The sequence below is a fragment of the Colius striatus genome, chromosome 27 (assembly GCF_028858725.1).
Source record: "Colius striatus isolate bColStr4 chromosome 27, bColStr4.1.hap1, whole genome shotgun sequence".
NCBI classification, from domain to species: domain Eukaryota; kingdom Metazoa; phylum Chordata; class Aves; order Coliiformes; family Coliidae; genus Colius; species Colius striatus.
Genome location: NC_084785.1, coordinates 3,673,885 through 3,685,696, shown reverse-complemented (window position 1 = coordinate 3,685,696; position 11,812 = coordinate 3,673,885). Strand labels below are relative to the sequence as shown.

At 57.2% G+C, this 11,812-nt stretch overlaps 2 protein-coding genes across 16 annotated transcripts; one reads left to right on the top strand and one right to left on the bottom strand.

Moving 5' to 3' along the window:
* Positions 1-1,798: 1,798 nt before the first annotated feature.
* On the bottom strand, positions 1,799-7,036 carry POLR3D (RNA polymerase III subunit D). Of its 15 annotated transcripts, none has more exons than XR_009820513.1 (11): positions 6,930-7,036; positions 6,544-6,721; positions 6,262-6,305; positions 5,943-6,094; positions 5,725-5,852; positions 5,480-5,651; positions 5,128-5,381; positions 4,895-5,050; positions 4,238-4,646; positions 3,248-3,309; positions 1,799-2,875 (listed from the first exon to the last, which is right to left on the bottom strand). XR_009820513.1 is itself a non-coding variant. In XM_062015912.1 (9 exons), the coding sequence occupies exons 2-9, from the start codon at positions 6,706-6,708 to the stop codon at positions 4,524-4,526; spliced, it is 1,194 nt and encodes a 397-aa protein (XP_061871896.1). In that variant the 5' UTR covers positions 6,709-6,721; positions 6,930-7,036; the 3' UTR covers positions 1,799-4,523. The 15 variants fall into 15 exon arrangements, 5 of the variants coding, with proteins under 5 accessions (XP_061871896.1, XP_061871898.1, XP_061871900.1 ...); XR_009820515.1 differs by having other exon boundaries at positions 1,799-2,361; XR_009820516.1 differs by having other exon boundaries at positions 1,799-2,166.
* Positions 7,037-7,862: 826 nt separating this feature from the next.
* Positions 7,863-11,425, top strand: PHYHIP (phytanoyl-CoA 2-hydroxylase interacting protein). The gene is made up of 5 exons (XM_062015872.1): positions 7,863-7,914; positions 9,325-9,508; positions 10,250-10,424; positions 10,638-10,755; positions 10,891-11,425. Exons 2-5 carry the CDS (start codon positions 9,344-9,346, stop codon positions 11,423-11,425), a joined length of 993 nt encoding a protein of 330 aa, XP_061871856.1. The 5' UTR covers positions 7,863-7,914; positions 9,325-9,343.
* Positions 11,426-11,812: the final 387 nt, after the last annotated feature.

Sequence of the window (11,812 nt, the reverse complement as noted above, 5' to 3'; positions counted from 1 at the left end):
ATAACAATTAAGAATTAACATAGAAAACTGAAGTGCTAGAGGCCACAAAAGAGGAAGGAAGCCTTACTGCACACCAGATTGCCATGATGTTTTTGCTGGGCTCTGTAGAGCCTGGTAGGACCCCTCTGCCTTTCATGGTGCTTTGTGGCTTTTTCTGAGAATACTGTGCTGCGAGCCTGATTTGGGCCACAAAGCCCCATCAATTCCCCCAAACCTCAGTGAGGATATTTAAAATCGAATGGAGACTATGAGGCACCAGTTCGCACCACAGAAACTACAATAGGGGCAAGAAACAAATGAAATGGAGACATAAAAAATCTCCACTGGAGAGAGCACCCAGCTGTTACAAACATTTAAAAACAGATAGTAAAAAAAAGGGTTAGCATAAAAATTGCAAAACAACAAGACAGAGAAGTTCATGGGAAAACCTAAAATAGAAGAATAGCAGCAAAATCAATGATGACATTCTAATAGAATTCTAAACTGCCCAGCCAAAGCAGCAAGAGACTCTGCCCTGCAGCATGGACCTGTTCGGGCAGGGGCTGAGGAGGAGCTCGGATTGGGATTTTTTTTCCTTCTCTGTTTTTCTTTAGATTTTTTTGCTACTTTTTTCCTACTTTGGTAGGAACTGTCCTTGTAGCGCGTGTTCTGGGGGGCCTGACGGCACTAGTGGTCCTTCGGAGGACTTCCGGCGCATAGAGTGCACCTGCTGGAAGACTGATAGTCGCTTCCGGGCCCTGGAGGACTGCCGGCCTATAGAATGCGAATCCCGGAGGACTGATAGTCGCTTCCGGGATCTGGAGGACTTCCGCAACTTAAGCTGTCACTTCCGGAGGACTGACGGTCGCTTCCGGCCGCTGGGGGACTTTCGGCCCGTGGAGTGTGACTTCCGGAGGACTGACAGTCGCTTACACGCTCTGGAGGACTTTCGGACCATAGGATGCTGGTTCGGAGGACTGAGCTATCTCTCTAAATTGTACTCAAATTCGCTCCTTTTAACCCTAAATTTATGCTCTGTCTCCTAGTACGTATACAGTTAAACCGAATACCATTGCTAATAGAGCTGAACCCTGACAATTTACGAATATAGCTGAAAAGATCCCCGCGGCCGGTGTTACAGCCGCCGCTGCGCACGCGCGGCTGCAGCACCAACTGTCACGGGCGTCAGTGCGCATGCGCATGTCTCGGGTCGCAGGACCGCAGTTTGTCCACATGACGGCGGTACCGAGCACCAGTTATGACCGGGCGCGGCCGTTCCGACTCTTCCCCACGGGATGGCGCTACCGGCTATCGGCCATCAACAGGGGCTGTGGTACCGGCTTTTCGCCACGGAGCGGAGGCACCGGGTAATTAGGGGCGACGCTGCAGCGCGCGGCTGCGGAGCTGCACTAATGGGCCGTAAGACGGGCGCTCTGTCAAAGCCCTGGACGTAGTGGGGCGGTGCGTCTTCAGTTAGATTACCCACAATAATTGTTAGAAGGCAAGGCAATTTTGGTAGAAAATAAGTCCCCCTGTGTTCCAGCTTGTCATTGGGTGTCAGAGGGGCCGGGGGCGGCTGGGCTTAGACTCCGAGTGATATCCACATCAATCTTGATAATCGATACTGCAAGACAACTAACGTTAATATACCAAAGACAGTTCTGTATACTGCAGAACTCACCAGCCGATACTAGAGCTGCCAGAATGTTCTTAACTTAGCAGCCAGCTTATCATAAAAGGGATTCAAATTCCTGTTGTATGGAACCAAGTATATACCCAAATTGCAATACCAAATAAAGACTCGGTAACAACAGAGCCCTTATGAAGCAGGTATTCTTTAATGCGGCGCCGGATGCTCGGAGGATCCTTCCGCCAAACGTGCGTGCGGAAAGACTGAAGTATACTTCTTTTATATGTCAAAACGTGAACATTCAACTTCACTATAAACATGTCTATTTTTACACCTTTACAGTTCATTACTTCACGGTCTTTCATTGCCAACTTGCATCTATTTCGCATTTTTGCAGTCACAGTGGTGGTCATTTCCTTCCTCTAGGGGGTCTTCCTCAGTTAGCTGCTGGATGAACTCCTGGATTCTGCTCGCTTCAGCACAGGCACTCCTTTTGTTGTTACCTTCAAGCAGCTTCACCACCCAGTTATCTTTCTCTTCCCGTTGCTGGTGGCTGTCTGCAAAAATACCTCGTGGTCCATCACTATTTACGACTTCTTAGATTAGGGAAGAAAGAGTTAGTTTGGAGAAGTATCTGAGGGTCATTAGATGCATTTGTTTTTCACCTTGATTCTTCTACAGACCGAGCATATGGTTGCCATGAAAGTCAGTAGTTTTAAACCTTTGTTCACTTGGTCACACTCATTTAACAGCTTCAATATAAATAAGGAAGAAAATTAGGAGTGGCAAAGGGAACAAAAGCAGGCACAGAAGGAACAAATAAAATCAATGGGTATTAGGGAAATAAAGGGAAAAGGTTATGAAATGGGATCAGAAACTAAAATGAATCTAGAAAGAAAAAAAAAACAAGGAAAGGCAAGGGAAAAGGAAAACAGAGCAAAGACAGCAAATGAATACAAGGCAACAGACAAATTTAAAGGCAAAGATGACTAAGGAAATAATAAAAACACTGAAAATTAGAATCAGTGAACTACAATGGATAACGCAGAACAGAAATCTAAGCAGCCCGGGTTCTGTTCTTTGGGAACAGAAGGCCAGGGCTTCGGCCCCGCAGCACTTCACCCTCTCGCCCAGACCCAACCACAGCCGCTCACCCTGAGCCCGGCAGCTGGAAACGTGGCCCGAGGCACAAAGGAGATGGTGAATGGTTGTGCCTTTGCGTCCGGCAGAAATGCCAGCGGTGAGTCTGCTCTGAGGCCCCGTGCCCTTTATATATAAAATGAGAGATCTGTCTATTCCAACACTTCACACCCTTGTTTATAGTTTAAGTAATTCTTTTCAACTCCCCCTGCATAACATGCTTTAGTTTCCACGCTTTTAGTCTGTACCACCCGTGTTGCAGTGGAGCTATGTCCCAAAGAGGATAGAATGACAGAACAGAATTAGGCCCTGTGAGAATCCCTTCTCAAAAATGTCTCTGGTCACAAAGCAAATTGTTTACTGTAAGCTCCTGACAAGTTGGTTGGGGAGTTGAGTGCTGAACTACTTTATTTTACCCACAACAATCAACAATAGAAAGTGGGAGAAGCAAAGAAAAGAATGAGAGGGAGACAAAGAGGGAAAAGGTATGATAGTCACCACCACGAGTCCACGGCACCCCTGGCAGTCGCTTGTAGGAAAGCTCCGATGCTCCGTCCGGTCTGGTGGGGGAAGAGAAAAAAGAAAGAGCGCCCCTCTGCTGGTTCTGCTCTTACATACGCTCCTCTCGCTGGTGCCGTTCCTAATAGAGCTGTAACCCCGATACTGAACCAAATCCAGCTGAAACCCAATCCTCTGGACCCTAAGCAGTCATTACAACTGCTGTTGCATGAGTGGCTCCGGAGCAGCATTCTTCCATGATGAATCCCCTTTTATTTCTGCTTTCGCTTGTAACTCACCTACCTGTTCCTATAGGGACAAAATGATCTTTCTGTTACACTTTCTCACGTCCTCTCCGTGGCTGCGTAGGTAGACCCACAGGATACCCTGGTGTGTGTACCCTGTGTAACTCCTCCCTTGATCACAGAAGACAGTAGCTCTTTATGCAAAAAACCTTAAAGCACGTGAATGGCAGCCACCCAATGATTAAGCATCTCACCAGCTACCCAGAAATCACTTATCTGTAGGGTTGGCAAACAACAAATGGATAGAAGTCATCACAGGAAGGACATGGCCTTGCTAATGACCAAAAAAAGTCTGAGTGAAAAGATCTGTGAGCACACCCTTGGCCAGGTAGCCAGTTCTAGGCCAGAAAGGGCATGTGCCCCTGGCCCCCTCCTATCATCTGACACTTTCATTATGCGCCACTCCACTGAACTGTTTCCTGGCTAGTTTTCTATCCGAATAGCCTCCCCTCGCTCTCCCCTACTTCAGCCAATCCAGAAGTTGGGTAAGGCCGCTGGCAGCAACCGGTCGGGCAGGTGGCACAGGGCGGAAGAGGACGACACAAAGCAGCTCGACACAAGGTCGGGGGTGGGGAAAGAGGTTTTATTGCAAACTTCTCCCCTGAGCCTTGTATCCTGCTCTCCCTTAGCATGTGCATGTGAGGGCAGCTGCTGGAGAGAGAGAGGGAATACCAGAGTCCCATACCTCTGTAAATCCTCGAGATGGAGGCAGCCGTGGCCCCTGTCTGTTTTCCACAGGTAGGGCAGTGAGGCTGAGAGTAAAGCTGCAGCCTCCAGCCCCGGTGCTGCTCCACGGTAGGGTTAGGAAGGAGGTAAAAGCCATCCCTGCGCCCATGCCTGCAGAAGGCACCCCTGCATCCCAAAGCCAAGGTTGGAGGGGCCGAGGGCAGAGCCGGAGTGCTGCAGGGTCCACGAGCTGCACGGGGTTCCGTCCCCATAGGCTGTGGGACGAGGAGCTTGCCCCCGCCCTGCTACCGGTGCCGGTGCTCCAGCAGAGCTTCAAAGTCTGGGGAACACACCAGCTTGTGCTTGACGTGGCCCAAGACGATCATCTCGCCCATCCGGTTATCGCCGATGCCAACTGACACCAGCTCCTTTTACAGAGAGAAGAAACACCAGTGAGCAGCTCACTCATGCCGGACACTCCCAAACTGTGGTAAGAGAAGGCCTGGTATCCCTGTTCACTGTGACGGGCTAAGTCTGGAGGAGATATGCCCCTCTGCTACCCACACCCGAGGGATGAAAGTGACAATCCTTCCCCACCGCTGTCACAGGACTGGGCTGCCGGGGCCAGCGTGACACTATCAGGGACTCCCAAAATAGGCTCCTCCCAGACCCATACCTGGAGGAAGGAGCAGGGGGTGCCCATGGTCACATCCAGAGTCACCTTGCCCAGCACCAACTGCACCTTCCCTGACTTGCGGATGAGCAGTTTCCCCACCTGCCCCTCAGGAAGGTCAGCCAGGGTGCAGGTATTCTCCGCCTGCCTCGCCTCCTGCTGAGGGACATCGCGGGATGAAGAGGAGGACATCACCACTGTCCCACCTCGCTGCCTCCGCCCCACTGAGCCCCTACCTGGCTCTTGTCGTGCTTCACCATGACCACTTGCCCATCCTCATTCTGCACCTCTGTCTTGATAGGTTTAGTATCCTGGGTGGGCGGCTGGCCAGGCAGCGTGTCAGGCAGCTGCAGGAAAAGCAGTTCCTCCTCGGCCGACAGGCTCAGACGCTGCAGCAGCTCAGCCACCGAAACGTCCTGGGCGAAACCAGAGGGTCCCTTGTGTTCTGCCAGCTTGGGGACAGGGTCTTCGTCGCACGGTTCTTCTTTCACTGGCACCGGGAGCGAGATGGGGGAGGGTGGGCATGAGGAGGGGGGAATAGCCAACCCCAGCCACCCCCGACTGGGTTTTCCCCCTACCCCCGCACACCTTTCACTACTGGGAGGTCCAGTTCTATCTTCTCCTCCTTCGGGCCCGGCAACCAGGGCTGGGAGTCCTCCTGCTCCGCCGCCTCCCCCTTGAAGAGCCAGCCCGAGTGGGCCAGCGGCAGCTGCACCGGCTTGTTACGGATGTCATTCTTCAACCCTGGATCATCGAGGAACTGTGTGGATGGAAAAGGGGATGCTCAGAGCCAGCCCAGTGGCACCAAAACCGTCCCCCGCAGCCCCACTCACATCATCCTTCTGCAGCATCCGCAAGATCTGCTTTGTCTCCTCGTCTGTCTCTCTCTTTTCCTTCTTAATGTTGATGATGTGAGAAGGACCAAAGTCGGACACGTCCACTGTCTTGTCCCAGGAGCCTGCTGGGGAAAGCCAAGCAACCTCGGGGTGAGCCCCAAATCGGGTGGGACAGTCCCGAGACCCTCCCCGGGAAAGAGGGCAGCTCCTGTCACCTTTCTTCTTCATCATTTCAGCAGGGCCTTGCTCAAAGATGGAGTGTGACTGTATAACCTCTGGCCGGCCCCGGCCCCGGCCATGCCCATCACGCTGCCTGTCCTGGTCCCGTTGCTTCTTCTCTTTCTTGATGGAGACTTCTTCTCTGGGCCTGGGCAGTGAGGAGGTGGCCCGTCAACCCCGCTCCTGTCCTCCCCCACTCCCCGCCAGCAGGTTTCCCTGTTGGTGCACGTTTTTGGACATCGAGACCCTGCCGTGCGGCTACCTGCCGGCATAACCACCTCCACACCCCAGAGAAATGCTTACAAAGCCACTTACTCTTCCTTGATCTTCCTGCTAATTATATTGGGAGTGAAGGTTTTCTGCAGATGAGAACAAAGGGACAAGTCACTGCATCAGTGGAGATAAGCAACAAAAAACTGGCCGCAGGGCTGCAGGAGGTGGCTGCGGACCCATCTGTGTCCCGCACGGACCAGATTCGCCCCAGAAACACCCCGGGCAGCCGCTCCTGGGGCCTCCTCTTGCACCCACTCCCCAAACGGTGGGGTGGGACACAAGGTCACTTTGGGGAAGACCTTCTTCTTCCCCGAGGGTACTCACCTTCTTCACACCTCCCAGAGTGAGGTCTCGGGAGCGGATGGAGGGCAGGCGGCCAGGGCTGAGGGGGGGACCGGCGGGACGCCTACCAAGCAGCCCCCGTGCCCCAGGGACCCCTGGCCGCAGGCTGCCCGGCGAGCCTGTGTCGGCCGAGCCCCCTTCCGCCATCCTCGGCCTGGCCCTGCGGGGGTGGGGGACGGGGATGGGGGACACGGTAAGCATCCTGCGCGGAGCTCAGCCTCCCCTGCTCCCCCAAACAGGACCCACTCGCAATTCCCACCCCAGAGGGCTCAGCCCTCTCCGTGTACAATCTCCCGCCTCGGACCCGCTCGCACTCCCCAAGGCGCTTGGCCCTGCACACGCACCGCTCCAGGCCGCACCGCCCTTACCCTGCTGCGGCAACCGTCGCCTCGCTGCCCTCCCGCGCACGCGCGCGGAGCGACCCGGCAGTCCTGGAAAGCCGTCGCTGCCGCCATCTTTATTAGGGCGAGTAGGGCCCGCCCATGAGTTGCCATCTTTGTACTGGTCGGCCCCAAGCGGAAGGTGGCGGCGCCATCTTTTTGTTGGGCAGCGGCCGGCACGCGGGACTGAGCGGTGCGGCGAGGAGGGAGGGATCCCTGGGGGCGGGGGAGGGGTCAGTCACCTCTTCATGTCAAACCCTTACCTGGGCGGCACCCGCGCCTCCGCCTTCGCCGGGTACCCGGCAGCCCAGAGGGCGGCACGGCCGGGCTACGGCACCGCGGGAGGAGCGTGCGTGGGCACGCAGTCGGAGGGCGGGTGGGAGCGGGGGAGAGCAATCAGAGTTTTGTGGGAGTTCTCACCTCCCAGCTCACAAAAACCTTGCCTACCCCTAAACAGAGGTGTCCCCCACAACACCGGCAGCAAAACACTGCTGGGCTTTACACCCGTGTTTCCCCCGGGGGTCCCACGTGGGTGCCAGCATCCCCCCGCAGCTACTTCATCCTATTTGGGGACGGGGGGTCGGGGGGGGAAAGGGAGGTGTTCCTGGTTGTGCTGGGGGTGAGAGCCGCCTCCGGCACCACCGACACATTCCCCACCCCCACTCCCCCACCTCAAAAAACGGGGTCTCGAACAGGAGCTGCCCACCACCCCACCCCCAAACTGCACCCACAGCCGCCCACTCGCCTGCATCAGCTGACGCCGTGCACAACCCACCACTCGATTGGCAGACCAAGGAGGGCTGGATTCTTTTATTTCCCCCTCCCCTCCGAGCTGCTTAGATATCTATTTTTTCGTGGGTTTTTTTAGGTGTTTTTTTTTTTTTTTCCCTCCTCTGGAGGGTGTTTGCTATTTCCGAGCTGGCTGGGAGGATCTCAGTTGCAGCAGCCGCAGGCAGCAGCACGGCATTGCCGGGTACCTTTGCCACCGCCGCGCTTTCACCAGCATCTTCTGCTCTTCTTGCTCTGCTTGGCCCTGCTGAGGCTGCCTGTCCTGCCTTGCTTTGCCTTGCCCTGTCCTGCCACCCCACCGGCATCCCACCGCGCCCTATCAGCTCCCCCAGCACGGCCAGGTAAGGGCCTCACCGGTGGCTGTGAGCCTGCAACCTCGATGGCATCGGTTGAGCCCTGACAGGTGTTACTTGGGAGACACAGGGCACGTCCGGACACAGGGACGCAGGGCATCGCTATCCGACCGCAAAGCTCCTGGTGCGGGACAATGCGGAGCGAGAGCCCCTGAGCCACTGCCTGGCAACAGGCTGGCACACTGTCCCCAGGGCAGTGACCTTTGGCTCTGCCCAAGGGTGATGGAGGGGTTGCATGTGGGGCGACACATGGCTGAGGGGTGTCTGGTGCCAATCTGGAACCGGGGAGCCGGGGAAGGCTGGGGTGTGCGTTGCGGCTTGCCGCAGGGCTGCAAGGGCGAGCGAGTGCCCTGCCACAGGCTGCTGGCGTGTGCTGCGCCTGGATGCGAACACCCCGTGGCCGTGGGTGGTATGGGAGAGTGCCCACGGGTGCCCACACATGAGTCAGATGCGACTGGGGGTGCCAAGCGGAGTTTGTGCCTGTGCTTACAATGCTGTGCAGTGGCAGGGGGGCACAGCTGAGCTCGGGTGTGGGTGGTCATGGACACGCATGTGCATGTGGGGGCAGCGGGCTCGCTGGCTGCGCCTCGGTGCCACGGTTTGACAGGTGCCCTCCCACAGCACCGCTGCTCCCTTCAGGACTTGCTCAAGCCCTGGGGTCCTGCAATACGGGAGGTGGGGGTCACCCAGCTCCCAACAGCCTCCTTGGTGCATCCCCTGGCTCCCAATGCGTGGCCCACCCCAGGGTGCAACGGTCCCCATGCACCCACACCCACCCCACAGAGTGGCTTCCCAGGGTGCAGGAGGTGAGCGCGAGTCCTCGCTATGGGGAAACTGAGGCACAAAGCGTCCGTGGGCCGGGGCAAAGGCAGATCCAGCTTTTCCAGTGCAACCCTCCCCTCTCCCAGCACTCCCTCCACTCCCCTTGTTTTTCTTTCCCCACCCCACTGTTGAGCAAACCCCGAAACACCCGCTGGCATCGAGCCGGGTCCCCGTGGCATCCCAGGGGGAGCGGCCGGGGCCCCCACGTAGCTGTTTCCTGAACGGGCTTGTTCGCGGCTCCCTGCTGCCTGGATCCTGCCCGTGTTGCCTATTTCTGGCTGTCAGCCGCTTTATCCACCCTAGTGCCATCTGCTCTGCCGCGGGGGCCATCGGCGCGGGTGGCCTCTGGCAGCTGCTGCCGTGGGCAGCGGGCACCCCGCCACGCTTGGCATAACCCCCAACGCGTGTTTTGCCCGCAGGAGCTCAGCCCCTCCGGCCATGGAGCTACTTTCCACCCCCAAAAATATCGAGATCAACAATATCACCTGCGACTCCTTCCGCATCTCCTGGGCTATGGAGAAGGGGGATCTGGAGAGGGTCACCCACTACTTCATCGACCTCAACAAGAAGGAGAACAAGAACTCCAACAAGTTCAAGCATCGGGTGAGCCAGGGAACACAGGATCAACTGTCCAGGGAGAGGAGAGGAGATGTGGGGGGATAAAACAAGGTTATAGCCCACTCCTGTGCCAATATGGGGTAAAATCCCACCGTGGGATATGGCTGGCAAAGGAAACTGGGACAGGGGCTGGGGTGTGACCAATGCCCCCAGCCCCTGTGGGGCAGTGAAGCCGCAAACCGCTCACGTTCCCCCTCCTGCTGGATGTGAGCCAATAATTTGGGACTTTTTTAGCAGCACAGTTGCCAGGGTGATGCTGTTAATGTTTTAACTTTTTTTTTCTTTTCTCCTCCTCAATAATAAGGGGGGTGGGGTGGGATTTTTTTTTCCCCTATGTCTCCCGACCTCAGCATCTGCCGTTGCCACAGAAACGTCTCTGCACTGCGGTGCTGCTCGGTGGCCTATTGACACCATGAGATGCTGTCCGGAGAGAGGGGTCCCCAATCCCTGCAAGGGGTTACCCTTTGTGCGGCTTGCTGGAGGGTGTTTGGGGCTGATGTGGGCAGCTGGGGACAAGGGAGCGCTGCTGGGGCAAGAGCATGGGGGAAAGCAGGAGCCAGGGTGGCACGCTACTTCGGGGACGTCTCGGTGACAGGCAAACCCCATCAGAGTCGCTAGAGTGGGTATTTTGCAGCATATGGTAGCCAGCGGCACCCTGTGGCGTTGGGCAACAGTGAGCAGGGATGCAGGGATTCTGACCTGCCTGACCCTCGCCCCTTTGCACAGGATGTCCCCACCAAGCTGGTGGCCAAGGCGGTACCCCTGCCCATGACAGTGCGGGGACACTGGTTCCTGAGCCCCCGCACTGAGTACAGCGTGGCGGTGCAGACGGCAGTAAAGCAAAGCGATGGCGAGTACCTGGTGTCCGGCTGGAGTGAAACGGTGGAGTTTTGCACCGGGGGTGAGCATGGGCGGTCGAGCCGGGCGTTTGCCGGGGCCGGGAGCCGGGAGGACGGGGGCGATGCCATGAGCTTGCACAAGCCAGGCCGGTTGGAGCGGCAGATGATGAGTGGGAGGCAGAAGGTGGGAGGAACAGAAGCTGCAGGCAGGGATGGGCTGCCTGGGGGGAGGGGGGGAAGTGGAGACGCCCTGATGCCCCCATCCCTGCCCCCAGACTATGCCAAGGAGCATCTGGCCCAGCTGCAGGAGAAAGCTGAGCTGATCGCTGGCCGCATGCTGCGCTTCTCCGTCTTCTACCGCAACCAGCACAAGGAGTATTTCCAGCACGTCAGGTACCCCCCCCCACCCCAATTCCTGTTCCTCTCGGTTCTGGAGGTTCCGGGTCCTCGCCGGGGCCATGTCCCCTGACCCTGCCTATGTGTTTGTCTCTGTGCATCCCTCTTCCTCGCCTCGGTCCCCACACTCAGGATGCACTGTGGGAACGTGATGAAGCCGTCGCTGAAGGACAACAGTGGCAGCCACGGTTCACCCACCAGCGGCATGCTCCACGGCATCTTCTTCAGCTGCAACACCGAATTCAACACTGGGCAGCCCCCCCAGGACTCACCCTACGGTCGTTACCGATTCCAGATCCCAGCTCAGCGTCTCTTCAACCCCAACACCAACCTCTACTTTGCGGACTTCTACTGCATGTACACTGCCTACCACTACGTTGTTTTGGTCCTGGCACCCAAGGGTTCTGCGGGGGATCTCTTCTGCCGGGAGCGTCTACCCCAACTGGACATTTCCTCCAACAAGTTCCTGACGTGCTGTGTGGAGGAGGGCGAGCTGGTGTACCGCCATGCCCAGGACAGCATCCTGGAGGTCATATACACGGAGCCGGTGGACCTCAGCCTTGGCGTGCTCGGGGAGATCAGCGGGCACCAGCTGATGAGCCTCTCCACTGCCAACGCCAAAAAGGACCCCAGCTGCAAGACGTGCAACATCAGTGTGGGGCGCTAGGGGTGGGAAGCGGGCAGGGCTGGGGAGGGGGATGGCCACTCACCCCTGGGGCTTCTCCCACGGACACTGGGGGGTGGAGGACCCAGATGGGCGCGGGGGATCCGGCTGGTGTAAATAGTGGTATTGCCTGTGCCCCTGCCTGCTCAGGGAAGGAGCCGGTGGGATGCTCGCCCAGCACAGAGGCAGAGCCCATGCAGCTCTGCAACCCAAAGGAGGAAGCCTTCATCTCCTGGACTGACCGATCAGGATCGTCCTCGCTGGCGTGAGCCCTGCGCTCTGCCCTCTGCTGCGCAGCCGCTGCAGGACCCCCTTCCCCTCCGGTATCCTCCGTGTCCCCCCAGCCTCCCACTCCAGGGCTCGTCCCTCCTCCTGCCAGCAATTCAACGC